We start from the raw sequence: 19,297 nt of genomic DNA on the forward strand, positions 1-19,297 counted from the left end.
GAGCCGGATAGAGTCATTACCATGGCAACCCCCAGAAGTGATCCTGGCAGAAAAACTCCCAGTCCTCATTCCCGCAGGACAACCTACAGACCTGCTCACCTCCAAGATTATGCTGTTGATTACGGAGATGAGGGACAGCAACAAGCAACACCTTCCCTCTGACGTCAAGCAGCCTTGCATCCTTGTTGCAGAGCTCAGTTCCATCAAGTCCATCTACCAACCTTATGCAGCAGATTCTAGAGATGGCTAAAACAGCAACCACTCCCCAGACCTCAGCCAATTCCTCAAGAGCAGCGTTACGGCAACAGTCACCTTGTGCTCACACCCAAAAGCCAGTGAGGAGAGTGCAGCCAGCCCCCAATGAATGCTGTCCCTATCAAAGGCTCGAGGATACCGAGGTCCCAGATCAGAGCTCTTCCCCCCTAGACACACAAAAGCCACCTGGTCCCCAGTGTGGGGAGGACCTGATTGTCAAAGGTGTCAGTGTGCATATTTCAAATGCTGAGCCTAAACATGGCAACAGACAGATGGTTTGTACCGGGTGACTTGGGAATGGTTTTGGGGATCAAGGGTTTGGTACTTGCCATAGTGGGTTAGGGAGCAGCGCTAATAGCAATCTGGCTAACTTTGGCTCCTTTAGCCTGAACCCTGCCATGATGGCTGCTGCTCAGGCTGCTCTGCAGAGTAGTTGGGGGATGATGAGTATGCTGGCCAGCCAGCAAGGTCAGACTTCCACTGCAGGCAGCACTTCCACTGGAACAAGCTCCACTAGGGATCAAAGTCAGACATTCAGTACAGACAACAGCTATGGCATCAGCTCAAAGTCTGGGCTGGGGCACTGGGTCTAATTCTTCAAATAGTGGTTGTGGGTTTAGCTCAGGATTTGGGTCCACTATGGAGTCCAAGTCATCAGGGTGGGGTATGTAAGTTGAGCATTTTGTATGGTAAGTATTGTAAGAGAGAGAAGTCTTTTTCCAATTTATTTCTGGAGTTATGCGTATCTGAAATATTGAACACTTTTGTGAAAGATGTTTTTGTACATTTGAGAAAATGCTAACGATTTAATTTAGGAAGTTTTGAGGTGATTGGTTATGAGGGTGTCCAATTAAAGTGTTATATTTGTCTCATTTGTTTTTATTTTGATTTCAACGGGATTCTCTAATGCATGCATTGTAAAATGTGATGTGCTCATTTTGAAAACGCATGAGTAATGTTTGTGGCTCACCATTCATATACAGCTCTGTTGTCATCCACTTTGAATGCAACCTTGCATTTGGAAGATCTGGTTGAAACACAATTGTTTAAAGTGCAACTTAATTTGAAGTCCAGTTCCATGGGAAAGCCTTCACTAAAATCTCTTCTGCAACTCATCTCTCTTCCATTTTCCTGGGAGGACGCTCCTGTTTGGCTGCATTCTTGATATCAGTATCACTCTCCCTCATCCCGGCCGTAAATGCTATGCCATCAAAGAACGGCTTCACTCCACATGTTCTCAGAGACGGTGGGTGTTTTGATTTTTATCCACTTTTAAGTGGAAAGAACTGCACAACTGACATTTTTAAGAACTGATGTGTGCGATTGATGGCTTGTGGCAAAGAGTGAAACAATGAGAGCACAAACTGAGATAAGTGTTAAAAGGACTGGTGGTTGTTGTTTTTTTTTTATAAACTTTAATGATCCCGAAGGGAAATTATGCTCTGCATTTAACCCATCCTAGCTGTGTAGCTAGGAGCAGTGGGCAGCTGCCGTGCAACACCCAGGGACCAACTCCAGTTCAGTTGTGCAGTGAAAGAGCCCAATTTGACTGCTTTTGTGTGTGAATGGAAGCTGCAGATGCTTCAAGCTCCTCCCCTAACATGGACATTCTTTAATTAGTACTTCAAGATCTTCTTTTTTAGCTTTGCAACTTTCCCTATCTTTTAGTATGTTGAAGTGCAGAACTAGTATCAAACTGTAATAGTATGTTGTGATGAAAATTTGTCTTGCTTATATAATCTGATCTGAATGCTGTATGGTGTGTGCTTTCTTGTCACTGAATTGATCGGTAAGTGTGAAGTTGATGTGGATGACACCTGCTGAAGACACTGGGGGACGCGTGTGTTGGTGTGAGAACGTGGAGTGTTGTGTTAAATAGTTCCCAGTAGATTGATGTATAAGGTGTTTCAAGACATGTGAAATTGAAGGGTGTTCTCTAATAAAGCTCATTTGAATAGGGGAAAAAAAATGTTTCAAGACATGTGAAATTGAAGGGTGTTCTCTAATAAAGCTCGTTTGAATAGGGGGAAAAAAAACCCTCCATCTCTCAAGAATACAGAAAGCTCACCAGCTTTACCAGGGCTGTGGCCTTCACAGCCTCGAGTTTGAGTTGGCACTGCTGGCCGGCCGGAGGGAAGGGGGAGCGCTGAAAGTGTTTGAGACATTCATCCATCCATCCAATCCATCCATTATCCGAACCGCTTATCCTGCTCTCAGGGTCGCGGGGATGCTGCCTACCCCAGCAGTCATTGGGCGGCAAGCGGGGAGACACCCTTGTTTGAGACATACAGTGCATCCGGAAAGCATTCACACCCCTTCACTTTCCCCACATTTTGTTATGTTACAGCCTTATAAAAAAATGGATTAAATTCCTTTTTTCCCTCATCAATCCACACACAATACCCCATAATGACAAAGTGAAAAAGGTTTGGTAAGAATTTTTGCAAATTTATTAAAAATAAAAAACTGAAATATTGCATGTACATAAGTATTCACACCCTTTGCTATGACACTCAAAATTGAGCTCAGGTTCATCCGGTTTCCACTGATCATCCTTGAGATGCTTCTACATCTTGATTGGAGTCCACCTGTAGTACATTCAATTGATTGGACATGATTTGGAAAGGCACACACCTGTCTATATAAGGTCCCACTGTTGACAGTGCATGTCAGAGCAGAAACCAAGCCATGAAGTCAAAGGAATTGTCTGTGGACCTTCGAGACAGGATTGTATCGAGGCACAGATCTGGGGAAGGGTACAAAAAAATGTGGTCTCCATCATTTGTAAATGGAAGAAGTTTGGATCCACCAGGACTCTTCCTAGAGCTGGCCGCCCAGCCAAACTGAGCAATCGGGGGAGAAGGGCCTTGGTCGGGGAGGTGACCAAGAACACGATGGTCACTCTGACAAAGCTCCAGCGTTCCTCTGTGGAGATGGGAGAACCTTCCAGAAGGACAACCATCTCTGCAGCACTCCACCAATCAGGCCTTTATGGTAGAGTGGCCAGACGGAAGCCTCTGCTCAGTAAAAGGCACATGACAGCCCGCTTGGAGTTTGCCAGAAAGCACCTAAAGGACTCTCAGACCATGAGAAACAAGATTCTCTGGTCTGATGAAACCAAGATTGAACTCTTTGGCCTGAATGCCCAAACGTCATGTCTGGAGGAAACCAGGCACCTCTTATCACCTTGCTAATACCATCCCTGTAGTGAAGCATGGTGGTGGCAGCATCATGCTGTGGGGATGTTTTTCAGCGGCAGGAATTGGGAGAGTAGTCAGGATCGAGGGAAAGATGAATGGAGCAAAGTACAGAGAGATCCTTGATGAAAACCTGCTCCAGAGCGCTCAGGACCTCAGACTGGGGCGAAGGTTTACCTTTTAACACGACAACGACCCTAAGCACACAGCCAAGACAACGAAGGAGTGGCTTCGGGACAAGTCTGTGAATGTCCTTGAGTGGCCCAGCCAGAGCCCAGACTTGAACATCTCTGGAAAGACCTGAAAATAGCTGTGCAGCGACGCTCCCCGTCTAACCTTACAGAGCTCGAGAGGAGCTGCAGAGAAGAATGGGAGAAATACCCCAAATATAGGTGTGCCAAGCTTGTAGCTTCATACCCAAGAAGACTTGAGGCTGTAATCACTGCCAAGGGTGCCTCAACCAAGTACTGAGTAAAGGGTGTGAATACTTATGTACATGCAATATTTCAGTTTTTTATTTTTAATAAATTTGCAAAAAATTCTACAAAACCGTTTTCGCTTTGTCATTATGGGGTATTGTGTGTAGATTGATGAGGGAAAAAAAAGGAATTTAATCCATTTTGGAATAAGGCTGTAACATAACAAAATGTGGGGAAAGTGAAGGGGTGTGAATACTTTCCGGATGCACTGTATAAGGGCTAAAGGCTGCTAGGATACATCTGTGGGTCGGAATCAAGACACCTTTGACCAGAAGGAGGAAGAAAAGAGAGAAAACACCGGGGATTAGGATCACAATAAAATTTTCACAGAATGTTTGAGCTTCCAAACCTCACATTCACTTGGACAGCAACTTCCCTTCACTCTCACCCTCCCCCTTGTCTGCACAACATCCACCCAAATCTCCTTAAATGTCGATTATCATTTCAGCAGCATGTTTATATTATCAAACCAAATCTAATTGTATGCCGTTCCAGTGTCTCACCGGGCTGTTTGTAACAGGGTATCACAGAATAAGGAGTTTTTCTGCTGCCTCTGCAGCTGCACCAGGAGTTGCAGCACATTGCCCGGTAGCTGGTATCTGTTCCCCACACTGGTAACTGGGAATGAGAGAGGGCTGAGCCATGGATATAGATGAATATTGCACATTATAGATGGGAGAAATTAAGAAATTAAATTGCCTGTAACAGAAGGATATCATTATTGTATGTGAGTTCAAATGGGTTGTATGGGAGCTACACAGAGCGAGTTCAAAAATACATAGTACATTGGTACTGGTTTCTGATCAACTGGAAAATTAAAACACTCTGGCATAAACACTGACACAGTAAAATGAACTGAGGAATCAAGTGATGCTGTCCAAGTTGTGGTGTCGGTATGAAAAGTCTAAAGCGGCAGGATTGGCTCCCACCCCCGGCCAGCTGAGGGGTTAGCATCAACACACACCAAGTGAACAGGCTCAAAATGTCACTTTTGGTGAAGCACACACACAGTAATGTATTAGACAACTAGTTTTGCGTTAATTCACTGAGCATACAACCGCTGTGCTGTGGAACTCTGGCATTTTTTCGTAGTCCTGGCATGACGCCGCCCCTCCACATAAACATATCAGAGATGTGGTGTCACAGCGCCAATCATCGATTAAGAAGTCCGATGTCATTAGGAGCAACAAAAAAAAAAGGCTGAAAAATCATTACTTTTTTTTATTAAAAACAGTATTGCTAGTTACATATTTCATTTCATTAATAAGAAATGTGCAACTTTTTAGAGCCAAGGCAAAGACATTAAGGTGAATTCCAGAATCAGCTTTTCAATTAGTGTTCCAGTATTCGATGGAGGACATGAGCTGGAGGATTTTTTTCTTTCTTTGCATTTAATTAAGATATAAACTGTAAATTCTATCAAACATCAAAAATGATTGCATATGCATTCACCCAGAGCACCCAAAACAATTAGCCCCCAAATGATAACATAAGAAAAATACATAATTATTAAAATTAACAAATATTCTCCAGTATATATAGTTTAAATGTGCTTTTTGTGTCATCCCCCCCCCCACCCACCCCACTTAATCTGATAGCAAAGAGAATCAAAATCTGGTCTGTGCCTCCTCAGACAAAGAGCTGATCTGAGCCATCCAACTTTCTCATGTTCCCCTATTTGCTCCCTTGAAACCTGTGCTTATGTGTCTCTAGCATTAGAAAACTGCCATGCCCTTACATAACCCGTCAGTCCATTCTGAGAGGAAACTTTCCTACACTCCCGAGACTCATTTCCATTTAGTGTTTGAATTGGAATGAAAAAGGTAAAGAAAAAATAAAGGAAATACACACATTTACTCCTAGTGCTTTTTTTTTCGTTTTTTTTTTTTTTTAAATCATCCACGCATCCATAGTAAATATCTACATCTTACTCGGCACTAAGAAAATGCAGTCTTCTAGAGAACAAGCACTGTACTAAAGAAATATAGGCAGAACTGATGTAGTGTGTCATCTCCCAATTACTGTGCCGTAGTCTTCAACAACTACCAGCCAAGCTATGCAGGCCATGGGTTTGCAGAGCAGGAAAAAATCTTGCAGAACTCAAGAAGTTTTATATTCCCTCCAAAACAACTGGAATAACAAGAAATCAAGACTATATGATACACACAGCCTTACATACATACATACATACATACATACATACATACATACATACATACATACATACGAGCTCACACATTGTTATTGAGTGGAATATAAACCTGTTGCGTTCCATACATTCTAAACTAGTAACTTACTGCTAAGAGACATTCCGATTGGTTAACTGTGCCACCTTTGACACAACCATCCGACCTTAATGTGAATGAGTGAGGCACTCCAGTTTTCCCACACAGACGTTTTGTTAGAGGCAGTCTTGTATTTACACATTCACAACAAATTTGCAGATTAAGAATAAATGCACTCACAGAACAATCAAATCCTGCAGTTTTTCCCAAGAATCAGTAAGCAAGGGCCTCATGCGATTCGGAAAACATCAGAAATATGTTGCATAAGGCAGGTCACAATCTCAACACGGTGTCAGAGAATTAAAGTATTCGTTCGACGCAGTCCGTTTCCATTGGTCAGTGGTGACATTTTCCATACCAACACTTCTCCCCCTTTTGTTCTGAAACTGACTGTGAGAAAACTTCCAAACATCCCACTGCAACTCCTTTCCATGGATCATGGATTTACACAGTCTAAACACAATTACATACAGAACAGATGACAGGATAGTTTTCAGTGTAACTGCTTTAAGAATCTGTGTGTGAAGAATGTGTGGAGGAAGTTGTGAGAAAATCACTTTAAGCATTGATTTTTGCAGCAATAGCAGTATCATTTGGCACATGTATATTACTGTGGTACAGCGCAAAGCAAGAAGAGGAATAATCACAATCCAAACAGAGGCAAAAGCATTGCAGACATCTTGTTATACTAGAAAACATTGGTTTTGCTCAGTTGTAGGAAAAAAAAAGTCATTGTACTTGGACGTAAAAGAAAAACAAGCTTCCTCGATTTCTAGAGGAGAAAGAATTTTGTAATATCCATTTGGTGAAGCAGTTTCTCAGAAGCATTTTTTTTCCTGATGGTTCCCGTCAATCGAAAATTGTCATATTGTTCCGTTCTCCCAAATTCCAATAGTTCTAGGCTTGCTTAAGGGAGCTGTAGTGTTGTGGGAGGAGATTGTGGCCACAGTCAAAGGTGAATGGTTAGTGTTGTGGGCTTAAAGAATGCAAAGTGGTCATATTGTCATGTCAAGTTGTCCACCGTGAGAATTGGAGGCTTTTCTGGTGATCACAACTGTTTCAATAGTGGTAAAGTCAGTCTATTAAGAAACAGACAGAGAGAGAGAGCGCATTTGACTGAAACACAAATGAGGGAAGGAGAAGATTATAGTTCAGTCGTGTCGGTAGTGTAGAGGCTGGCTGTAGTGGTCTCTCAGTCAGTGTTGTCTGTTCAGCAGGGGCAGTAAGTGGGAGGAGGTTGTCGTCTAGTGATGCACACTATCAGTTTTTCTGAAAGATAAGAGCAACAGGACCGCATAGGTTAGTTTTGTGGCGTGGTTACCTTATCCCCGATACTTAAGATATGCAGATTTTTTTTTTTTTTTTTTTTTGCTATACAGAACACAATACAACACACAACAGCTGTTGCAGACAATACAATAAGCACACTTTACACAAGATCAAATTATATGCACACCAACGTTCCAAGAAAATACAAGGTCACTGACACGCAACGCCAGCAGGGGGAGCCAGAAAACAATTCAAATACAACGGAGACAGTTCAAATACAATGGAGAAATACAATGGAGACAAAACACACGCTGGTCTTGGCTATTGTCTTTCCCGGTGACACAAACACAGTGACAGTTCCTCACACAAGGTGTTAGGCCATGCAGTGAGTTGTGAGGCAGAGAGCCGGTGGGACACACATACCATGCACTCACATGCACTGTGACAAGTAGTTGATGCCTAACCATCATAAGATTCCGTGAGAGGCACAGAGGCCTGCCTCTCCATATACATCCCTCCCTGAGAGACAGAGAGAGAGAGAGAGAGAGAGAGAGAGAGAGAGAGAGAGAGAGAGAGAGAGAGAGAGAGAGAGAGAACGAAACGATATAGCAGGAGGGTGAGGAAGATACAAGTTGAAGGTAAACGAGAAGAAATGAGGGAAAAACAATGAATAAAAAAGGTCAGAGAGAAATGAGAGAGTAATAAAAGGAGGGAGAAAGGAGCACCAGAGAGAGTTAAAAAAAAAGTTATAAAATGTTAGTTAAGGGATTGGTAAACTGAGGGATACAGAACTAAAACTCACACCAGTTGAGTGGATGAGAAAGCATGATGAAGACCTACTAACCCTAGTGCCTTTGCGAGACATGCAACAACATGCTCTTTGTGGGTGTGAGAGAATAGGTCTTTTCACACGCTTCTTTCATAGAAGGAAGAAAGGTTAATGGTAATAACATCGTCGTTGTAACAGGTAAGCGCCAACAGGTGTGTGCGTTTGAGGGATTGATTATCACCGACAGCAGTTTTGTGAAGTTATCTGTCCCAATGATGAAATTATAACCAGTATTGATAGGTTTCATTAAGAAGAATGCATCACAGATTAAATGATGTACTTCAGGGTTTGATTACACCTCAGAACTTTTTAAAGTTATGTGAACTGTTATTTCTATTTTTCAGTGTTACTCAATTTAGTTTGTAGCATTTGCCTTCATCAGTGTTACAAAAAAGGCAACAATTAAGTTAATAATTTCTTGGTTTTATTAGCGTCCGTCAACACCTGTTGCACATTTTGTTGTAATTTTATTACTTTTCATCTTTTTCCTTCAACTTTGCACCGGGCTGTCTTAAGTACATTTATGGCCAACTTGTAACTGTTCTGATGAATCAATTATTAGAGTAATGCAAAGCAAATAAACTTATATAGGAAAAAAAACAAAAACACACATTTTGTGATTCTTAAGGCTACCCAAGAAAATTAAATATTCAAAAACAAAAAAGGTCAAATGTATGGACAGACGACATTTAACATTATCTGACTAACTGCTTGCAACCATAACCACACTCTGAACAAAATTGTTAAGATTTATAACTCAATTCTGTTACCTTTAATCAGCTAATTTAAGAGTAAAAGCCTCCGGCTACATCTTAATCATTCAATACATTATCATAAGTACTTGGTAGTACTTTTGGCAATGTTCTTACAGCCTCAAGTCAGTCCAAGTTGTACTGAAACGCATTTATCAACTGATCAATCAAAAAAATTTACAACTTTGAAAAAAAAATGTATAAAAGACTTCCTTCATATGAGTGTGTGTGCACGCTTAGTAATTACAGTCTCATGGAGTCAGTCATCCTTGCAAGTTTGGTAGAGGTAGGGGAAAGGGTTAATGTTTAACGTGCAGTTTGCAGGAGGTCAGATTAGAATTAGGGAATAAATTTAAATCAATAAATGTTTCATACTGTGTGTGTGCATGTTCATCTACATTCGTGAGGACCAATTGGAGAGCTTTACTATAGGAGTGAGGACATTTTTGCAAAATGAGGACATGTGGCTACTTCCCATTTCTTTAAGGGTCTATTCTAAACTAGGATCACATTCAAGTAAGGGTTAAGGTGAGACATGTAGTTCTGATGGTTAAGATTGAGGAATGAACGTACACAGTAAAGGTCTTCACAAGTATTGAAAAATGTGTGTGTGTGTGTACCTGTGCTGCATCTTTGTCAGCAGTTTCAAGTGTGTCGTCCAGGGTGTTCCTCCTCCTTCTCTGGTCCAGTGTGGAGTAGGCATCTAATGAGCAGAAGCACTTATGTTGACAAAGAAACTGTGCTTATGCTCAATAAGCATATACAAGTGAGTGAGTGAGTTGAGTGAGATGAGTGAGACGAGTGAGAGTGTGCGTGCGTGACTGAGTGAGTGAGACAACTGAGTGAGTGAGAGAGACGAGTGAGTGAGAGTGAGTGACAGACGACTGAGTGAGAGAGAGAGAGAGAGAGAGAGAGAGAGAGAGAGAGAGAGAGAGAGAGAGAGAGAGAGAGAGAGAGAGAGAGAGAGAGAATGCAGGAGAATTCCCTTACCTGGTCCCATGTCATTCAATGGAATCATGTCCCTTTCCCTCTCCCCTTTCACCCCTGAGTGAAACAGACATACAATTACAATCAGCCCACCAGTGAAATATGTCCATCTGTCATAACAAAGGCTTCTGCCACCTCAGAGATTAAGTGATTAACTGCTGGGTAATGACTTTGACTGCCACCTCAGTCATTTTAGCTGCGACCAAAATTAACTTTGCAAATATTCCATGCCTAAACATGCAAAAAATAAATATCAATCCAAACAAGTGCACTCCGTAGAGTGCAGATCCCTGCCAGTCTATCTCCCCTTCTCCGGTGCTCAGACTTGGTGACAAACCCCTCCTTTTTTCCCCTTTACCGGGAGAAGGGAAAATACGGAGGCACTGCCCACATATTGCCCATTCGCCGGTGCTCGGATTAGGCAAAAAGCAGCTGAGGAGTTAGCACTCAATTGTGGTATAAAACAGGTTTTTCAAAGGTTTTGAATCACCGCAACTACAAGAGGCCCTCGATCATACAGTCATAACTGTGCACAAACATTATAAAAATGACAGGCCCAGTAGTATGTGAGATTAGCAGCGGACAGATACAAACACACACACACAGAAAAAAACAGTATTTTTCATGCCATTTCTAAGATGTTTGCTCAGCGCCCAAGTCGATTGAATGAGAAATATGAAAAAAAAAAAATTTAATATGCAGCCCTCAAGCTAAAAAATTCTACCCAATAAAAATGTTTTTCCTGTCAGTCTGTGGATGTGCAGGCGGACCCTGGTATGAATGCAACCAATATGATTTTTATCCATGCCAAGGTATCTGACTGGTGTGGATAAAAAAAATAAATTTTCTATTAACATATTACTTTTTGGGACATCATATCCAAACAAACTCGAGCGGTTCTTCATTCCAGCTCATTTTCCCTCACTGACACCTTAAAAATGTAATTTACAGTATCCATTCCTCTCTCCCCTTGCTTCCTGTCTGCCACTTCACTAGCCAAAAAAGGCAAAAATACAACGACTAAAAAAATCTTTAAAAAAAAATAATAAGGTGGTGAGAACAGGACTGTAGTGTGAACTGTGAAGGAAAGTGGCTAAGCAAGTGCACACAGCTCGTGGTAAGAAATGCAACTTCGAGAGTGCTACCTCACACATCTTACATTAGACTTGAGGATTTTAGTATGCATAGGTACCAGATGGGAGTATTTTCTGCATTGGTATGACACACCTACCAATAAGTTCAGAACATTATTAAGAGTACCTCTCTGTGATTGACACCTGTCTGACTTGTCACAACACAACATACTAAATCCCCCCACCTGGTTTTCTTAAAAGCGCACCTGCAGTCAAAATCTTGGTGTACAGAGCTTTAATGCAGGATTTATTTTTTCTTTTTTTTTTTATTCCCCCTCCCTTTTTCTCCCCAATTGTACCCTGCCAATTACCCCACTCTTCCGAGCCGTTCCGGTCACTGCTCCACCCCCTCTGCCAATCTGGGGAGGGCTGCAGACTGTCACATGCCTCCTCCGATACATGTGGAGCCACAAGCTGCTTCTTTTCACCTAACAGTGAGGAGTTTCACCAGGAGGATGTAGCGCATGTGAGGATCATGCCATTCCCCCCAGTTCCCCCTCCCCAACAGGTATCCTGATCGACCAGAGGCGGCGCTAGTGCAGCGACCAGGATACATACCCACATCCGGCTTCCCACACGCGGACACGGCCAATTGTATCTGTAGGGACGCCCGACCAAGCCGGAGGTAACACGGAGGGACGTCCAAGTGGCATAGCAGTCTATTCCGTTACCTACCATCACGGGGACTGGCGGTTCGAATCCCTATGTTACCTCCGGCTTGGTCGGGCATCCCTACAGACACAATTGGCCATGTCTGCGGGTGGGAAGCCAGATGCGGGTATGTGTCCTGGTCACTGCACTAGTGCCTCCTCTGGTCTGTCAGGGTGCCTGTTCGGGGGTAGGGAGAACTGGTGGGACTAGCGTGATCCTCCCACATGCTACATCCCCCTGGCGAAACTCCTTACTGTCAGGTGAAAAGAAGTGACTGGCAACTCCACATGTATGGAGGAGGGATGTGATAGTCTGCAGCCCTCCCCAGATCAGCAGAGGAGATGGAGCAGCCATCGGGACAGCTCAGAAAATAGGGTAATTTGCCAAGTACAATCGGGGAGAAAAAGCGGGGGGAAAAAAAAAAAAAGAGGGAACACAGGGATTCGACCCAGTGATCCCTGTGTTGGTAGACCATGGAATAGACCGCCACCCCACCCAGATGCCTAATGTAGTATTTACGCAATGACATGAGTGTAACTTTGCAATGATTTTAGATCTACAATTCTAACCGGAAATCAATAAGTCCTTTACTTCCAGCATGTCATAAAATAAAGACCTGCAGACCAATAACATTTTAAATCCAATTCTTGCAAAATCCCTCCTTCAACTAAACAAGGTGCTAGGTAAGAAAAACCTGCTTCCATTTTTCCCTTCTCTGGTGGTCTCATTTTGTCCCTTGGTTTTGCAAAGATATATCAATACATATTAAGATAAGAGTGCCAGGGGCAATTTGCAGTGGCGGAGTACAATCTCCAGAGAAATTTCTCATTTTGAAGAAACCAATCACTATTCTGGTGGATAGGTCTTCAGGTGACTGTGCTCCTCCAAAATAGTGTCAAGTCGATGGTATCGTAAAACAGCAATATGCTGTAGATTTACAAGAACTGAGCAATCAAATTAGAGCTAGGGATGTTACATTATTATGTTATTTTATTATTGTTATTATGTTTTAAAGCAGCATGGTGGCACAGTAGTTAGTACTGTTGCCTCACAGCAAGAAGGTCCTGGGTTCGAACCCGGGGTTGTCCAACCTGGGGGTCATCCCAGGTCGCCCTACGTGTGAAGTTTGCATGTTCTCCCCATGTCTGCGGTGGGTTTTCTCCAGGTGCTCCAGTTTCCCCCACCCTCAAAAAGACATGCATGTTAGGGTTAATACTCCTGTCTGTGCCCCTGACCGAGGCATGGCAAGAAGAACTGGAGTTGGTCCCCGGGTGCTGCACGGCGGCTGCCCACTGCTCCTTGCTACGCAGCTAGGACGGGTTGAATGCAGAGCATAATTTCCCTTCGGGGATCAGTAAATTATATCAAAATCATCATATTAGTTAACACTAACTCCCTACAGATGAAGGGCTATATCCGAAAAACCCAGCTTTCATTGTGGCCAGTTGGTAAACAGTTAGGGAGGGCTTTTGCAGTTTGAAACTAAGTGTTCAATACATATTCTTTGCAAATATTTGATATGGCTGACAGAATGAGTCAAACATGCCTTGGAAGAGAGTGCAATCACATTTTTTTGTCTAAGTTATCCATGTTGAAAAGCTCCTGGTGATGCTAATGGCAGGATGTTAGACAAGTTTGGTCAGCACCAATCAGAACACTATAGAGAGTTTGGTGTAACCCATATGTTAACCCAAGCTAGGTTTCACACTTTGCACCCTATCTCATAAAGTTGGGTTTTACCCTATGCAGGCAAGTGGGAGAAGAGCATTTGCGAGACTGATTGTACTGTCAGTCAGTTATGGCTTTCAGTCATTAAAATATGCAAGTTAACACTAACGCGACTACAGCAATAGACTGAGCATTTTTTTAAGTTTCCTTTATTAATCCCTTTGGGGAAATTCAGTTACTGCCAATTAACCCATCTTAGCTGTGATCTGTGTAGCTAGGAGCAGTGGGCTGCCACCTTGATCCTGCGCCCAGGGACCAACTCCAGTTCTTTTCCCATTGCCTTGGTCAGGGACACAGACAGGAGTATAAACCCTAACATGCATATTTCTTTTGATGGTGGGGGAAACTGGAGCACCCGGAGAAATCCTACCGCAGACACAGGGAGAACATGCAAACCCCACACAGAGGACGACTTGGGATAACCCCAAGGTTGGACAACCCCGGGGTTCAAACCCAGGACCTTCTTGCTGTGAGGCAACAGTGCTAACCACTGAGCCACCGCGCCGCTTTCACTGAGACTTTGAGGCTAGTTGGAAATAATGATTAAAAATATCTATTGATCGATTTTGTGAGAAGAAATTTGACTTCTTAGATGCAATGGATGTTTTGGAAATGAGTTTAAGATGGCTGCAGGTGCACTTTAAAAAGCTTAAAACAAACACCAAATATGATTTTGTCCAGGTCTAAGGTTGCATGCATTTGTCTCTTCTGCAAACCTTTGTCTATGAGCGGTAGGGTGCTATCCTCATATCCTCCATTGGCCCTTGTGCTGTTGCTTGGAGGGTTGAGGTTGACCATGAAGTCTGTCTTCTTCCAGCCATCTTTCTCCAAGGTGCGGCGCAGTTCCTTGTAGGCCCACACCGTCTGCAGCACCAAGCCGGCACCACGCACCTCCCGCTCTGAACGATTACTGACAGACCCAGCAGGCAGAAGAAGTAGAAGTGAATGGGGATAGGGAGAGGGGAAAATTTGTCAGGTTTTCTAAAATCATCAAAAAAAAAAGAGTCATGTACCCCCAAATCCATAACTTGAACAAAGCATGTCACTTCTAGAAGCAAACATGGTTGCAAAAATGAGAAAACTTTGCTAAAAAACATGTCAGTTTTCTTTTTCTCTGCAGCTCCTTTTTTCCAAACACATAAATGCCATAGACACCCTCAGACACAAGCTACATCTTATTCCTTCATTGACGGTCACTGGAAATCGTCCTGCAACATTCCAAAATACACATACACGCACACTCAGGAATGCCCAGTGGAGCCTTACCTGTCTTTGTTAATGAGGACCAATCTCTCAATGCCCTGTGAGGCCCTGAGGGTCTTGGCTGCTTCCAGACTGGAGCCCAGCACTTCATGGAGAGTGCTTAGAACAGACACCACCGTCTCCTCTGACAGCGCTCGCACCGGCTGGCTCTGACCGCCACCTGGTAGGTTGGCCACCAGGTGAGGCACTGCATGTTTACCTGAGGATGAAAACAGAAACACACACGCGCGCGCGCGCGCGCGCGCGCGCGCGCGCGCACGCACGCACGCACGCACGCACGCACGCACGCACGCACGCACGCACGCACGCACGCACGCACGCACGCACACACACACACACACACACACACACACACACACACACACACACACACACACACACACACACACACACACACACACACACACACACACACACACACACACACACAGGTGCTAAGACAAGGCAGAAAAATTGCTCCTTCTGGTACTTGATTCTCTGTTAAAAAGGTGCTATGCTTCATAATTGAATTCTGACCCTATTGATCAGCAATGTGAACATCTACAAATGAACACAAACAAGAAACTTCATCTTCAGATAGCAAAGAAGCGGATATACAGCAAATTTGCTACCATCTTCCATGTTTACTGCAAATGCTGAACATTGCTGAGGGACAACAAGGCTGAGTGAAATCTTTTGGGGAACAGGATGTTTGGGGGGAAAAAAATATCCGCTTCCTGGCTCCTGTGATTTTAAATGCAGAAAACAACTGCTAATGTGATTTTCCAAAATTGTTTGCCTTATACCATATCAACACAATGCATCCTGGGCACACAGAGAAACAGCAGACACAGGCACATAAGCATTACCTAGAAGGTCTCGGTTGCGTGCATCAATGGCCAGGTTGCGAAGGGCTCCAGACATAGCCCGGACCACCCGGTCGTTGCCGTGGGCCAGCAGCTCAGTAATCATAGGTAGACCTTTCTCCTGGCGCAGCAAGGCACGGATGTATCGGCCATACTACACAGAGACACACGTTTAGAATAAGCAGGCTACAAAGAAAGGTGTAACTATGGCAATTGTAAAACAATGAGGAAAATGAACGATGAGTGCCTTTACAGTGACCCATGTGATGCACAGCTGCTTTCCCACTACAGTTTGATGGGGATTTCCAGGAACATGGCCACAAAATTATTCATGACACAACATGAAGGGTACAATTTATCAATACTATACAATCGTTGACTCCCCAACATGAGAAATCTTCTGTTAGTGGTAAGATGTTGCACTTCAGTGAGCGGTATGAATAAATGACTGAACTTGGACAGCCTCGTTTGATACTGTGAGTACACAAAATACACAGGTACATTTTCATGTTTATTCAGATCTTCACCGTCTGACAATGACATGACAGTTTTTCTTCCAGCAGTCCAGGTTTGGGATTCCGGTTCACTTGAGTTCCAAAAAGTGGAGGGTTGGTACTCCATAACGGAGCGGGATGTTTTGTGTAGAAGCAGTTAAGCAGCTCAACTTACAGACCAGCGTCCAGCACACAGGTTCTGCACAGCTCCAGCCGAGGCTTCCAAAACAGTGGGGTTCTGGGACTCCTTCAGCAGAGAGGTGTAGATGCGCACCACCTCCGGCTGGAACAATAGCTCATAACCTAGCAGGGGGGGGCGAGGTGGAGTGTCGGGGGGGGGGATACAAGGAATGATTAGAGAGAAAAGAGAACAATGAGAGGAACGATTAGAGGTTGTCAACTGAGGAAGGAATCAACAGAGAAACAGCAAAGCAATGAAGTGCTGACCATTCGTTTATAAATACCAAAATGTTGATGATGTTAAGCAGCTTTCACGTCAAACATGGTGTGAACTGCTGCACTCACCGTGGTCTTACTTATCTCCCCTGCCTGCCCTTTTTCTCTCCAGTTGTACTTGGCCAATTACCCTATTTTCTGAGCCATCCCGGTCGCTGCTCCATCCCCTCTGCCGATCCAGGTATGGCTGCAGACTACCACATGCCTCCTTCGATACATGTGGAGTCGCCAGCCGCTTCTTTTCGCCTGACAGTGAGGAGTTTCGCCAGGGGGACATAGAACGTGGGAGGATCACGCTATTCCCCCCAGTTCCCCCTCCCCCCTGAACAGGCGCTCTGACTGACCAGAGGAGGCGCTAGTGCAGCGACCAGGACACATACTCACATCCGGCTTCCCACCCGCAGACACAGCCAATTGTGCTGTAGGGACGCCCAACCAAGCCGGAGGTAACACGGGGATTTGAACCAGCGATCCCCGTGTTAGTAGGCAACAGAATAGACCGCCACACCACCCGGATGCCCCACCGTGGCCTAACTTGTCAGATGTGACGCACTCATTTTAGGCCAGCTACAGCCATTTCATTTTTAAAGAACCATAGCTTATGATCACATTGTAAAAGCAAATACTAATAACCACTTGTCAAAGCTTGTCAACAAAACTTGATTGGGCATGCTTCCAAGTAACCTCTTTGGCAAAGCATGGGTGGAGTTTGTGCTCCTCATGTCACCCTATGGGCTGGTGGCAGTGCTAGCCAATGTTGTTACCTTTGGCAGGAGTGCTCCGCTTTGGAATGTCAACCACGTCTGCAACTCCATCCTCTTCTTTTTTGCCTGGAAGATGACATTAACACAAAAACCTTAGTATTCTAGAACCCTAGAACAACATTCTGTAATCAGTGGAGACTCTCAATCTTCAAACCACAGACCATACAGTCATTTCAGTGCTTGCCCTACTGTTAGTGAGGTCAATCTAGTCGAGTGAAGCACACAGAAATTTGTGCCCATGTGAGCATACACATACACCCTGAAAGTAATTATCAGTACACTTGTACGCACTGCAGACCAAGAGTAGTGCAGAATAGTAACAATGACTCATGCACGTTGTTAGTACACAGGCAGCTATACAAACCTGTTAGTTTAGCTAATCTCATATTACCAGGACAACAACAAGCAGCTGTAGCAAAGCATAGGTCATAGATGAGCCAGAGCTTACCTTTGGAAAACCATTCATCTGTAGCCCAACACAGTAGCAAGAGAGGGACGGGGTGGGGGTAGGGGGAGTAGGGGACAAATGGAGATGAAGAGGGAGCAGAGGATGGCAGGAAATGAGGAAAAGACAGCATATCAGTGAAAGCAGCCACATCCCAGGCACCCATTGAATAGCTGCGTACATCTCAAATGAACCATTTTACCACAAAGAAACAATCGGCAATAGGAAATGCCAGACATGTAAACCAAAGAGAGCCAAGTAAGAACCACTTCATAGACCTAAGGCAATGGATCTCAATCTGGTTCTTGGGTACTGCTAGTTTTCTATTCTAATCAGGCAGTTCTTTATATTCACCCGTTTGTCCACATTATAACTGCAACCTCCAATTAGAATAGGAAACTAGCAGTACTGGTAGTGCCTGAGGACTGGTCCTGTCCGATGACACCATTATAGACTACATTATCTGCTTGAGTTGTGAGGCATTTTACAAATATGACAGCCATAAGTATGTGTGTATGTGTGTGTGTGTGTGTGTGTGTGTGTGTGTGTGTGCAAAAGACAGAAACGGAGATAAGGCTTTAATGAATGGTTACTTGTTTTGCTGCTATTCAAGGATAAAGAACACCATTTGGAACAATTCGCCTGTTTATGTAGAAGCCTAGACCTGGATGCTATTGGGCTAGGATACAATAGGCTATGCCTTGCAATCAGTGTATTATGCTGGGCAAAGAGCCCAAAAATGAAATAGCGCAACACTGCTCACTTTGCTGTAGCCTAGGCTAAAAGTGGGGGTTTGTGGGTCAGGTCGGGTTTGCATGGATAATTAACGCATATTTTAGTGGGTCAGGCGGTAAGGATTGGCTCTCATAACAGGTCGAGTGGGTGCGGGTATTAAAAAACTCTGACCCGTGCATCACTATCTGCTATGTTAAAAACATTGTCTTCTACCCTCTACGTATGCAACACATCCTACCCCAGGGCTCCAGATGGCCACTAAAATGGTCGCCAATGCGACTACCTTTTTAATTTTGTGGCCACTTTTTTTTTCTAACAGTTGCCAGTGGTCATCATTACCCAAACGCAAAAAAAAAAAAAAATCAAAATGCCCTTATGTTTCATTTGTATGCTGAACTCTCATCTCTTGCTCCGGCGTCTACCTGCCCTACTGCGTTAACTCCTGTACAGTTTCCAATACATAAACTTCTGTCTGCACTCCTGTCCTGCGGTGGTTGAAGTGTCAGCTGTACAGATGAACAGAAACAGTTTAGAATCAGATAGTTTAACATCACGTTTATCGAGTTGAAAATCTGAAGTGTTAACTTAATGAACAGTGTTTAATTTAGTTTGATGTAATTTAGTTCGATGGAGTTTGAATTTTGAAGTTAGATGTAGCCAGGGTTTGAATTACGGGGAGCTAAGGGGAGTTCAGCTCCCCTGAAAGGGACATGAGCTCCCCTGAAAGCCT

The 19,297-nt window shown here is 43.8% G+C and overlaps 1 protein-coding gene and 1 pseudogene across 6 annotated transcripts in view; one reads left to right on the top strand and one right to left on the bottom strand.

The window, feature by feature from the left end:
• The first annotated feature begins 242 nt into the window (after positions 1-242).
• On the top strand, positions 243-927 carry LOC130113016 (TAR DNA-binding protein 43-like; annotated as a pseudogene).
• A 4,216-nt stretch (positions 928-5,143) lies between these two features.
• Positions 5,144-19,297, bottom strand: part of ctnnd1 (catenin (cadherin-associated protein), delta 1) — a 47,300-nt gene continuing 33,146 nt past the window's right edge. For 3 of the 6 annotated variants that reach the window (XM_056279479.1, XM_056279478.1, XM_056279473.1), the window contains 10 exons: positions 17,836-17,853; positions 17,388-17,453; positions 16,343-16,470; positions 15,677-15,827; positions 14,832-15,027; positions 14,282-14,475; positions 10,057-10,110; positions 9,687-9,769; positions 7,909-8,004; positions 5,144-7,485 (listed from right to left, as the gene is read on the bottom strand). In XM_056279479.1, coding sequence (XP_056135454.1) covers positions 7,945-8,004; positions 9,687-9,769; positions 10,057-10,110; positions 14,282-14,475; positions 14,832-15,027; positions 15,677-15,827; positions 16,343-16,470; positions 17,388-17,453; positions 17,836-17,853 — 950 coding nt within the window. In that variant the 3' untranslated portion in view covers positions 5,144-7,485; positions 7,909-7,944. The remainder of the gene's footprint in view (positions 7,486-7,908; positions 8,005-9,686; positions 9,770-10,056; positions 10,111-14,281; positions 14,476-14,831; positions 15,028-15,676; positions 15,828-16,342; positions 16,471-17,387; positions 17,454-17,835; positions 17,854-19,297) is intronic. The other 3 variants (XM_056279474.1, XM_056279475.1, XM_056279477.1) reach the window with 3 other exon arrangements.

Source organism: Lampris incognitus, chromosome 5 (genome assembly GCF_029633865.1).
Source record: "Lampris incognitus isolate fLamInc1 chromosome 5, fLamInc1.hap2, whole genome shotgun sequence".
Taxonomy (NCBI): Eukaryota; Metazoa; Chordata; class Actinopteri; order Lampriformes; family Lampridae; genus Lampris; species Lampris incognitus.